We start from the raw sequence: 12756 nt of genomic DNA, 5'->3' as shown, positions 1-12756 counted from the left end.
TAGTAACAAAAGAAACTCTTATCGTTTCTATCTTGCTGTATCTCCTTTTGATATGTTCTTATCTCTCTCATACTGTGTCTGTCTACTCTTGTACCTTGTAAGTCTATGATTATATCCAATATGAGTTTTGTAAGGTAAATGTTTATTATAACTTTATTAAATAGTGTGTTTATGCAAAAATAATTATGACAAATGGTGTTTGTGGCAGTCTCAACGACTTGCTTTGCTAATTTAACAATTAATACATAGTTATAAGGTAGATATTGATAAGAAAATATTTGTAGCTATTGTCAAACTTTAAATTAGGCAAAGCTTGTGAAGTTGATGTCATTGCTATAATACTAGGAAAAAATAAGATATTGTATAAATTAATCGGGTAATTGGTTGCAGCTTCATTATTGAGTTAATTGCCTTTAAATTGAAGATTGTAAGTAATATTTAAGTTTACAATCAAAATAGACTAACCACCTTAAAAATAAACTTGGTATAAAGCTACACCTGAGAACAAACCAAGAATATGTAAAATGTTTACAAATAGACATTTTGCTTACAATTATTTACAAGGCCGTCTTATTTCAGGATATACTTCTTCTATAACCATAAAGCAACCAAAATCACTACAGAACTAACTTTATTGTCTATTTCTACACTATCATATTAGTATGCACCAAAATTACTTGCAATGTGTTATTCAACTCCATGACACTTTAAATACACAATATTTTTATATTAGGGGAATCTTTGCCCATAGCGCTATATATTAAGGACTTCTCCTTATTAAATTTAGTAATTAATGGCTGTGATTATTAAGTGTTAATTATTGTGGCTTGGCAATATTTTATGTTGAATAAAAACTTAGTAAGCAGCTTATTTGTTTTATTTATAACCAAAATATGAAATAATATGACATAAATCACTCAGTCCATCTATGTTTACAGCTTGTACATACATAGTACAATCTCATCTCTTCTTCAGCACGTCTTGTTTGTCCCTGAAAGAATACTGCCTCTCTGTGATTACATTTTGGACACATGTGATCTTTAGTTCGCGGTAAAGTCGGGTCACTCACAACATCTGGATTAATATGTGTTAATTCGTCAACTTCGTGCATAATTTTGTTCACATATACACAATTGGAATCCGCTAATTGTTTATAGTCACAATTTCGACATGCGTACAATAATACTTTGTTGTTTTTGTCTTCCCGCGGATAAAGCATGTTATTACATTCCTGACAGAATTGTATGCCAACATATCCTGGCCCACCGTCTTTTCTTGTAGTTATATTCAAACTCATTTTTTAATAATTAAATAAATACACTATCATCAGATAACATGTAAACAAGTTTGAGTTTTTGGCTATTATCTTTTAACGTTTGCTGTCATTGTCAAATTAAAAAAAGCACGTTCACTAGCTAATCTTGCATCTAACATTAGGATTTTCACTTTCCGTGAGGTTGGCATTACTACTTGTCATTTCTTATAATAATCTGCCGCTTAGAATAATAATGCTAAACATATTCTAAGATCTGCCGGTATTTATACAACAACGCTTAAGCCCAAATTACTAAACTAGGCTAGTATAGACATTTATACTGACTAATGCGTCAGTGGACTCATTAGTAAACTAGTTTGGTAATTTTTCAGTAATTTATCGTCGACAATTCGATGGTCGGTGTCGAGTAGTAAATTCCAACTGCAGCTTTTACGCTCTAAACTTCCTATTTTATAGTACGATTTGCGGTTGAGCAATCATAAAGCAAGTACTTCTAATAGAATTAAGACCTTCCTCTATGTTATAAATATATACGATTTGCACCGACAGGTAGAAAATTATTTCTATTTTTTTATTTTTTTATTTATTTATCATATTACATAGTTATACCGATATAACACTAGGTCAACTTAGCATCTAAAAAAAACCACAAAGGTTATTAACTAATGCTAAAAACACTTAAAAATAAGTCACAACTTACAACTTATGCTATAAATTAAATGAACAAAAAAAAATTAAAATATTTTAAAAGACATAAAAAGTTATGGGGATAAGTAGTTGTTCGGAAAGATAACAATTCTGTAATGGATTTATTTTTGAAGTTAAAACTTCTTTAGCCGCGTTGGGCACTATTTGGTAGATGTTTTTTTGTTTATGATTAGTTAGTTATTAAAAAGTTAGACAGTTTTGTATGGGCAAAACCTCGTGACTTAGCGTCACCGAAATGCTTATACACACATCAAAAAAGTCTAAGCAACATGCATGATATTACAAATTTAGCATTTATATTAATTAATTTCTAAGTCTTTATTCACTCAAACTGCATAGGTACGTAAACATTTTTGTTATTAATGACATATTGGCTGGTTGTAAAAAAAATTCGATTATGTTTCGTTTTTTTAATAAAATTCAAGGAAAGGGAACTTGTATGAATTTAACTGCGTTTTTATTGCTACGTTTAACCTTGATTTTATAATTTTGTGGGAAATCGACAGCATGAGTACGGCCTACGAGCTCGACGCCCAATTAGGTGTCCACCGATACATCACGGGAATCGCGATCGTCGAAATGAATGGTGTAAAGAACACAGAACATGGACCCCAGGAACAATGGGATAAAAATATGTTTTCCGATGAGTCGCGATTTGAGTTTAGGCCTGATACAAGAAGGGTGCGAGTGTACTGTCAGCCCGGAAATATTCAGTATTTCCCGGCTGATAGTATACTCTAGGCTCGGGTGCAGTCAGGAATTTCACCATACAGCGGATCAACAGTTATGGTATGGGTATTATGAAGAACAGGCGAACGGAGCTCGTTTTTGTAAATGGAAACATGAACGATGAAAATTACGTAAGGATATTTTCAGACCTTATATCCATCCATTTGCACAAACCTTTGGCTCTGATTTTACGTTAATCCATGACAATGCGCGTTCACATACATCTCGGCGAACCAGTCAATACTTGGCAACAGAGAACGTCCGGGTATTGCCCTGGCCTGCACAATCACCAGACCTCAACCCCATCGAGCACGCATGGGACATGTTCCAGAGACGTGTTTTAAAGGACTTGGATGGAGTGACAACAACCCAACAGCTGAATGGTTTGATACAATTCCATTGGGAGCGAATACCGCAAGAAGACATAAACAGTCTCATTAATTCAATGAACAAGCGATGCCGACAAGTTCTGAATAGCAGAGGAGGCCATACTTTGTATAAAATTATCAAATTCTTTCACAATAAATTCATTTTCTTTAAAAATTTTTAGTTGCTAATGTACCTTAGTTTCTGCAGTATATTCTAATATTGTTAATTTCTATTATTAAAAGAACTTATAAAGACAACAGCTGTTATTTTTACATCATAGGACCCTAAAATATTATTTTAAAAATAAAATACAACGTTATAATTTGAAAAACTAAAATTTAAATTAGTCTATGTTGCTTAGACTTTTTTGATGTGTGTAAAAATAAAGAAAATCATATAGACATAACAAAACAAAACCGAAACTTATTTACATTAAGGGTTCCATTTTTAAAATTTTACTAACGACGGCTCCCAATAAGTTTTAAGTTTAAAATTATTATTTTTTGTATCTTATATTATTGAGGAATGTCTTTTTGTAGTGGGTTTATTACAATAAGATAATAGAAGAATAAAATGATCTATTGATTCTTATGCAGTTAGCAAGGGATATACCGAAAGGGACAGTGTTACTGAAAAAAACTCCTACGTAAGCAAATAGCACTCACTGTCTACAACCGCCATCCTACCCTAAAACTTATTTTAGTAGTTTGATGTTCAGCTACCTACATACGCACTTGTTTATTAAAAATAGTTACATTTCTTATTACATTCACTGGAACAACGCTTTTTTTACATCATTTCCTAAAATATACTACCTCGACTACCTCGATCATCCCGAAACAGACAGCATCAATATTTCGGCATTTCTGTACGTTAATCTATGTCCGCACTCGAGTCTCGAGTCACGTTGCGGCATTCGGCTTGACTCAAATTGACTAAAATTGTTGTTTTCGTATCCGTGCAGGTTGACCAATACCTTGCAAACGGGTAGGTTAGGTCATTGTTTACACCACCCAAGATTGTATGTCTTAACCGATCCAAAAAGAATCTGTTCTCATGCGGAGGATGGCGAAAGAAGTCAAGAACTCTCACGACGGCAAACATAGATTTGGCACTGCAAAAACGAGGCTGCTTCATTAGGATGCGAAAGGCATTATTATATGGAATCCTTAGCGTATTGTGACTTCGCTTGGTAAACCTTAGCTGAGAAGTGTAAAAGCAATACATTACAAATACAAAACTACCCATAAATAATATGATATTATATTATACTAATTGAATTGTATTTAAATAAATAATTGTACAATAAATAATTATAATAATAGTAACCCTAATAAATAAAATATTTTGTTATGAGATCACCATGATAGATAGATATCTATATCTATACTGACCCATAATATATTTGAATAATAATATAATTTTTGCTGTGAGTGTCAATAGATGTGAAAGCCATATTGAAGTGGATAATTTTAATTCAAACATTGTGAAATATCAAATTTTAATACTATGAGTTCTAAGTTTTTACTACTATCAGTTATTCATTGGAAGGCCAAATGATTTTTAAAGATATATAATCACATCACTACAGAAGTTTTGTTAAAATTGTTGCTTTTAGAACAACAAATTTATATAATAATAATTAATAATTATATTATTTGTATTATTTTTTAAACAATCAACATTATTTATCTAATCGGTTTTTAGAAGAACGGTTTTTTTTTACGTTGGCAACTATCTTGTAAATTGACTTATTCACTGTAGTTGGCGGAACTTTATTTCTTTTTCTTCCTGTAGGCGATTGGTGTTGCGCTATCCAAATGGGTAAGCTGTAGTTTTGCGCGAAATTATTATAGTTTTATGATTAAATTGCTGAATTTACTAGTTTTGTGAGTGAAAATTATCAGGTTGATGTGAATGTGAAAGTTACGAAATGTTAAGACTTAAATTTTTATACTAAGTTCACTATTCTTAGAACTGACTGTCGGCCATGGCGCAGACATGTTTTTCTCGTGGTGCCTTATTTAATCCCTTTTTATCTCATAAATTCTACGTTATTTGTGAGGTACGATAATGTAATATTCAATCACAAAGTTATCGCTTCAGTGCAGTGTTATGATTTTACACTTCCCATGAATTATTATCAAACCGGTGACTTGGATTTTAGGCAAACCCCGTGGTATACGTACGGCGCGTAAGCACGTGAACCATCGTCGTGAGCAGCGATGGGCTGATAAAGAATTCAAAAAAGCCCACATGGGTACAAGATGGAAGGCCAATCCATTCGGTGGAGCGTCTCATGCCAAGGGAATAGTTCTGGAGAAAGTGTACGTATTGTGAATTTATCGAAGTTGAAATTGGGTAAGTTTCAGTGTTCGTGGTGCCCTGATCTCCGAAGATATGATGTTGCTTTTCGTGGTATTATTCCTGTGAATGTGTGTTTACTACAATCACAGGATAATACTGCGAGTAGCGGCATATCGATCATCGTGAACGAGCAATAAGAAGCCACAGCGATCGTTGAATGGAGGCGTGCGTAGCGGTGAAGAACTAAACATGTAGGTCAACGAACTGAGAAAAGGCGCGTCCATCCATGCTTGTTTGTTGACAGTCTGCAAATTATATTTTGTAATCGTAAATATTGGAAATGATTTTGTTAGATTGGAATGCTTGTATTTTAAATTAAACAACATTTTTTTTAGTTTCACCTGCTGTAGCATGCCTTGTTGCATATATTGCTATTTTTTTTAAATTAATAATATTTGTATTTTTCTTATGAGTAGTAATTAATATTTTCGAATATATTATGAATATTAATTTAAATCCAGTCTTGATTTTCTTTAAAATATAATTATTAACCTGTATATAAGAGTGATAAATTCAGTCATCTCATGGCATTATGGTCTCATCGACTGTAATTAATTTGCCCTTTGTTTTCAGTGGTGTTGAAGCTAAACAACCTAACTCAGCTATCCGCAAATGTGTGAGGGTACAATTGATCAAGAATGGCAAGAAAGTGACAGCCTTCGTACCACGTGATGGTTGCCTCAATCACATTGAGGAGAACGATGAAGTATTGGTGGCAGGATTTGGTCGTAAAGGACATGCTGTTGGTGACATTCCCGGAGTCAGATTTAAGGTAAATTCTACTATTAGTAAAAGTGCTGTATTCATATGTGACTACCGAGTACCGAGCAAGATCACTACTTCTGCAGACTCTTATAATAATTGTGGCTCATGATATTTTATAACATGGATTATGTTGAGTTTTCATTTATTATGATAGAATATCATAACTGGTATAGATGTTATAGGTATATTATATATTAACAATTATACCAACTATGAATATGTTAGATTTATCTGTAAGGGGTTACTGGGATAACCCCAATGTTTCATCTACAGATTCCGCCTAGTTAACTTATATGTAAAAGTAGCATCTGTTTCTTTTATGTTATCTACTTTGAAAGCTTTTGCATTATAATGTGTTTACATTATTATTACATTATTAAGTTTATTACTAATAATTATAGTATACTAAAGTCATTAATGGTGACACTCGTGGTACATTATGTATATCTTGTTGAGGCTATTCAAGGAAACTTACATCATGTTTATTTATTTTTCATTCATTAAAACCGTTGCTATTGTTTTAGGAAAGTTCATGTGTTTTTTATTAATTTGTCAATGTCATATCATCTTAGAAACACTGCACCCATTCCATTTATTAGTTGTGAATACTATGCCATCTAAGTTCCCTGAAAACCACCCTGTAGAGGACGCACATCAAGTTGTTGGTGATAATATCTAAGTTTATGGTGTGTTGTACGATCATGTGGCATATAATGACAACTAAATTCCATATCAATCTATTGTTTGGTTGGTAACATGAAGGATATTCATTGTTCCAACTTCTTGTTAAAATGGATAATATTTATATCATGGGTTACCACATTTGCTGTCTTTAGGTTGCACTTAAACTTAGGAAATAACCTCGTGTATTTATTATGGTAACAGATTACCTACTTGTTTGCGAGTGCCACTAATGATTGTTATATTTATAATATGTCTATGTAGAACACCTACAAGCTCTTGAAAACCAGATATATGCTGCAAAGATGCAATGTATTGTTGATAATGAGATATGATAATTGTTGCAGGTGGTGAAGGTGGCCAATGTTTCACTGTTAGCTCTTTATAAAGAAAAGAAAGAGAGGCCGAGATCTTAGATCTTACATTGTGATAAAGGTATGTGTTCTGTTACTTTTTTTTTAATAGTAATGCATCAATTAAACACTAGTTAATACAAGTCACAGGTTAATGGGAATTTGTCCATTTAGTTATTTGTTAGTCCATTTTTTATTATGCCATACACCTACTTAATTAATTTTCATGATTTCAATTTGATTGCCATGATGATAGGTCCTGCTCTGTCCTCATCCATCTACTAAAGTGATCTTAACCAGATCATCGTGCATGTATTTAGGTGTCTCTTAAGCTCTGAATAATATTACAAGAATAATATATTTTTTTTAAATTTTCTGTTATTAGTCTCTTATGCCTGAAGTTCACCAAAATTAGTCCTAATTTATTCTTCATAATATGATGTTATTATCATTATTTGCTACTTCTGAGTGCCATGAATTTAAAACACTTCTGAACTTAAAATATATTTAATTATTTAATAAGTAGTAGTTTCAATACAATATAAATAGTTGTTTATCTTTTTGTTTCAGTGCTGCGGGATAGGACTTCGTTCATAAGTGTAAATTTATTATAATGATAAGATCAAGTACACAATAAAGCTGTGTATAACAATTTATATATTTTATTCACTTATCCCAATCACATTCTATACATATATAGGATATATCATTTGCAGTCTTGTGAAACAGCAATGGAACTTAGGACAATGTAAGACACACTTTTATCCGTAGTTGTATGTAAGTCATTGTCCAAATCAAACACTGAATAAATATTTTACACTGATTACTGCTTATTGACCAAGAATATTTTATAAATGTAGCAATGTAGATATTAATGTATTTATTATGGTGTAATTAGTGGCATTTTCTATATTTCGTTTTTGTTTTTATATGATTTGTGTCAATAGTCAAAGACAATGTCATTGACTTATCCATTACCATTAGTGGGGTAAGGGGTAACAAACCACCATGTATGCATTCATAAATGTGCAAAGGCTTTGAATTGTGCAAATTTTGAATGAAAAGGTTTGATGATGTTGAGAACAAATTAAACTAGTTTTTCTTCGGACCACTGGCAAGAAACTGTTAATATGGAGCTGATGATGCAGTTGATATGAATATAATTTTGGGCCCAGAAGGGGACTTAGGTTCTGGAGAATCAGAGGATTTTGTTTATGAAGCTCACATGTTAACTATTGCCTCTCAATATAATATTTCTTGTAATGTACTGTATGTTCTTTTAGGCAGATTAGACAATTTTCTTGAAATTATGATTAGGGTTTACTCTTGATTCTAAATTACAATGAATCCTTCCATGTTGAAGGATGGGCTAGGAGAATATGTTCTCAAGTAAATGTGGATTAAGATAACAATACTGACATAGTAATATATGATAGATATGACCAAGGAAGGATGTAAGACCCGAGAAATTAGTGAAGAACATAATAATTGACACTTGACAGAGGAAATTCCTGACATGATGAGAGGTAAGTTATCAGAGTTAACCAGAAAAAAAAGAATATGCAACTGATGCTAATAAAAATTCTGAGATTGAGCAATTCTAAAGGAAGCATGACTGCTTCGATATGTTCAAAACTATATAGGAGCAAGGATGACGGAGAGCAATCTAAATAACATGTAAGAGCAAATACCCAACAGCTAAAATTCGTGAGATTCTAAAACTGGCTAATGAATGATGATTCTAAGATAGGCTCTGCTCTACCTTGAGCATGCTGTCAAATATCAACAATGTTATAGTGATACGCTCTGCCCATTACAATGCATATTGCCACTCAGGATTCTTGAACCAACGGAAAAATTCTGAGCGACAGCACAAGTGCGCTCGTCACCTTGCGACATAAGATGTTAAGTCTCATTTGCCCAGTAATTTCACTAGCTACGGCGCCCTTCAGAACGAAACACAATAACGTTTACACATTACTGCTTCACGGCAGAAATAGGCACCGTTGTGGTATCCATAATCTAGCCGGTATCCTGTACAAAGTAGCCTCTCACTGGTTCCATGAAACTCCACTGTAGAATGGAAAACATACCTACACTGACGGCAGGTGATCTAGCCGTTCTCAGAGCACTAGATCTCTTCGACAATTCGAGCAGCTCTGATTGTTTGAGGTTCTAATTGGCTGCATCAGATCAGAGATAGAGCGATCCTGAATATGTTGCCGTACCTGCGCTTTCCTGAGCTTCATGAAGTTTTCCATTGGCATACAGCAAGCGTGTAGGTAAAAAAAACAAACGAAGCGTACTCGTAAACATGAATTTTATTGCTAATACAATATCTCTGATAACATGCACTACATAAGCTTAAATTATTCTTACCGCAACAAGTAGGCAAGTTTTGAGAATATTTTCTGTGCATCATACAATCTCCACTGGGTTACTATTTATAATAATAGATTCTTAATAATATTGATTTGAAACATCTACATTACTTACAAGGGTATTAAAATAGGTACATACATAATTTCCATACATACTAAATATTCATAATATTTATTTACAATTACGTTTTGTTATACATATTATACAGATATATAGCATCACAAAATTGAATAGAACAAAAAATAAATATAGTAGTCAATAATATTGGGTACATATTTCACAAAGCGCTTGCTGCGATCCTGAATTCGCATTCACCTTCCATAATCGAAAGCACCATACGGTATGGCACACTAATCTAAGATGTTAATTTTCCTTTAAACCTATTAACCAATTAAATCCGTGAAATATGAGAATTCGTTAATATTTGGCATTTAACATGTCAGAACAAAAGTAATTGGTGCCCGCCTAAGACACAGTAGAAATAATATTATGTACCAAATTACCAGTACTGAAACTACCTACAAACATGCGCATCGACGAGGCTCGTATTTTTCGCGGTCAATACGACTAGCGTCACGTTGTTTATTTCCGCGATCTTTTTAAAAATGCCAGCGTATTGCGTAGTATACGGCTATTTGAACTTGGCTCTATCAAAGCTCCAGTTTTCATTTTTTAAACTATAAAGTAGTAGTATATAAGAATGGTTTGTTGTTACATTATTTTATAATTAGTAGGTATTCGAATTATAAGTCCGTGAGATCGATTATAATAAATTCGTGTACATAATTCACAATTTACACTAAGATGGCGGTTGCAATATTTATTATTATTTTTTATGAGTGTGGTTTAATGTTTTTCTAGGATGTTTTTTTACTTATATTTATTTATTTTGGACAAAAATACTTACCTACATGTATTTTGTCATGGTTTTCGTGGGTGTTGTAACCAATACCAGCTAGTGCTGTCAAAATGAAAATTCAAGATAGCGGCTGCAAAAAAATATTTCTTCACGCGTGTCGTTATCATGGTTTTCGAGTTTGCTGAAATAGAGAGTGGTGTCAGAATGTAAATCCATGATGGTGGCTGCACGAAATTGACAATTTTTGCACCATGATGGGTATCGTTTCCATGGTTTTTGAGGGTGCTCAAACTGATAGTGCTAAAATAGATACTGCTGTCAAAATGTAAATCCATGTTGGATCTACATGAAATTATTAACCTTTGTATCATGGGTGTTGTTTTCATGATTCTCGAGGGTGTTGAAGAATACTGGACCTTTGAAATAAAATTGTGTGTTCACCGACACTCCCGAAAATCTCAAAAATGATACCCATATTGATTTTATTGAAAATGTCACATCCGCCATCTTGGATCTTGAAATTGGTATCATATTTGTATTTGAAACTCCCGAAAATCTCGAAAATGATACCCAATTTGATTTTATTGTAAAAGTCACACCCGCCATCTTGGATCTCAAAATAGATGTCATATTAGTTATTGAAACTCACGAAAACAATAATTGCCCCGTCAAGACATTTCGTGGGTGGATGACTACAGGAAAGTTTCTTAAGACTGTGGTAGAATGAAACTTCAGCGGACAAAGTTTAAAAACACATATTTCAAAGTTTCCCGTCAATATTTCAACGAAAATTAAAAAGAAATTCCAAAAGAAATATTTCCAAGAAAAACATTCAAGATGGTAATTTTCTAATGTTCAATAAAATGTGGTTTAAAAATATTACATAAGTCATCATGTAGAATATAATATTGCATTATACACTGTACAGCTATCATACATAAAAATCCTACGCTTTTTACTTTTTTACGCTTCTCAACGCCCCCATAAGGAACTTCGTTCCAAAACTCCGTTTTTAAAGTCGGTTAGATAGCTAACCTGACAACCCTATTGCTTTTATGGAGTACGCACATGTAGGTAAGTATTTTATCAACAAGACTTAGTTTCCATACTGATACATATGTCTACTGTGCCTAAGAGATCGGTCGAATTTTGAATTAGTGCGCAAAGGTTTTTTGTCCGGCTTGAATAGTAATGTCGAAGCATTATTATACTTCGGTTTGAAAGGCATTGTGGAATTACTGTTCCTATGAGACTAATATCTAGTCTCAAAGTGAAGAGATCAAATTGTGATGCCGCACGGATTGAGGGTTCATTCTAGAAGCCTGAACGGCATTGTATCGTAATGGGCAGGGCTTATTATTAATATCAGTGATTGAATTAAATTAATTAAAAAGATTGATTAACAAAATAATCTCAGCCCTTTATTAAGAATTGCGAGTTTCAGTATGTGACAGAAAATCTGCCAATTTTAGCAAATCGTGTAAGGTTTCTAGCCCCCTGGTATATTGACGCGGTTCTTTGAGAGCGAAAACTATTATTTTGAGAGTGTATAGCAAGAGTTATAAACTCGGACCGGAATATTCCCTAAGGGAGAAAGAAGGGGATTTTAACTGTTACATCAAAATATATTTATCAAAACTTTTTAATATTCACAAAAATATGTCAAGCTTTATAGCAACAAAGTTAGATTTTTTTTATTATTTAAACGTCATGATCGACTCGAAATCTGTAAATATCGAAAAAAAATAGCGGCAAATTTATAGCCTCTATTTTCAGCAACACATGCACACTAAACCAAAGTGACTGACGTATCGCGAATGTAAAACATAGGTGTCACGCACACTAAAGTAATAAACCTAGCCTGTTGTGATACGTTGCCTAACAGCAAGACGCTCTATCTAGACGTATAAATTATCTATAATAAAAATATTATAAAGCTGCAGTGTTTGTTTGTTTGTTTGAACGCGCTAATCTCTGGTACTACTGGTCCGATTTGAATGATTCTTTCAGTGTTGGGTAGTCCATTTATCGAAGGCTATATGCTGTTTTATTTTCAAAATTAGGGATCCGTAATAAAATTGCTATTTTGTAACACAAGGTGTAAAATCGAAAACCTATTTTTGCGTGCGCTGCAAAAACTATTGACAATAGACCAAAATGATGTACAGGCTATAATATAGGCAATATTTTATTACTTATAAAACTATCGCGTGAATTATACTTTATATGGCAAAAGAACGTTTGCCGGGTCAGCTAGTCTATGATAA

At 33.0% G+C, this 12756-nt stretch overlaps 2 protein-coding genes across 3 annotated transcripts in view; one reads left to right on the top strand and one right to left on the bottom strand.

Moving 5' to 3' along the window:
* Positions 1-859: 859 nt before the first annotated feature.
* Positions 860-1382, bottom strand: LOC126964695 (DNA-directed RNA polymerase II subunit RPB9). Its single transcript, XM_050807977.1, has one exon. The coding sequence runs from the start codon at positions 1295-1297 to the stop codon at positions 914-916; it is 384 nt and encodes a 127-aa protein (XP_050663934.1). The 5' UTR covers positions 1298-1382; the 3' UTR covers positions 860-913.
* A 3368-nt stretch (positions 1383-4750) lies between these two features.
* The window catches only part of LOC126964694 (40S ribosomal protein S23), a 119960-nt gene continuing 111954 nt past the window's right edge, over positions 4751-12756 (top strand). Inside the window, exons 1-5 of one of the 2 annotated variants that reach the window (XM_050807975.1) lie at positions 4751-4906; positions 5250-5409; positions 6023-6221; positions 7243-7330; positions 7819-7900. In XM_050807975.1, the coding sequence (XP_050663932.1) occupies positions 4903-4906; positions 5250-5409; positions 6023-6221; positions 7243-7311 (432 nt within the window). In that variant the 5' untranslated portion in view covers positions 4751-4902 and the 3' untranslated portion in view covers positions 7312-7330; positions 7819-7900. Of the gene's footprint in view, positions 4907-5249; positions 5410-6022; positions 6222-7242; positions 7331-7818; positions 7901-12756 lie in introns of those variants that run through there. The other variant, XM_050807976.1, reaches the window with a different exon arrangement.

The sequence above is a fragment of the Leptidea sinapis genome, chromosome 5, assembly GCF_905404315.1.
Source record: "Leptidea sinapis chromosome 5, ilLepSina1.1, whole genome shotgun sequence".
NCBI classification, from domain to species: domain Eukaryota; kingdom Metazoa; phylum Arthropoda; class Insecta; order Lepidoptera; family Pieridae; genus Leptidea; species Leptidea sinapis.
The sequence above is the reverse complement of the archived record's forward strand: the minus strand, read 5'-3'. Positions and strand labels throughout refer to the sequence as shown.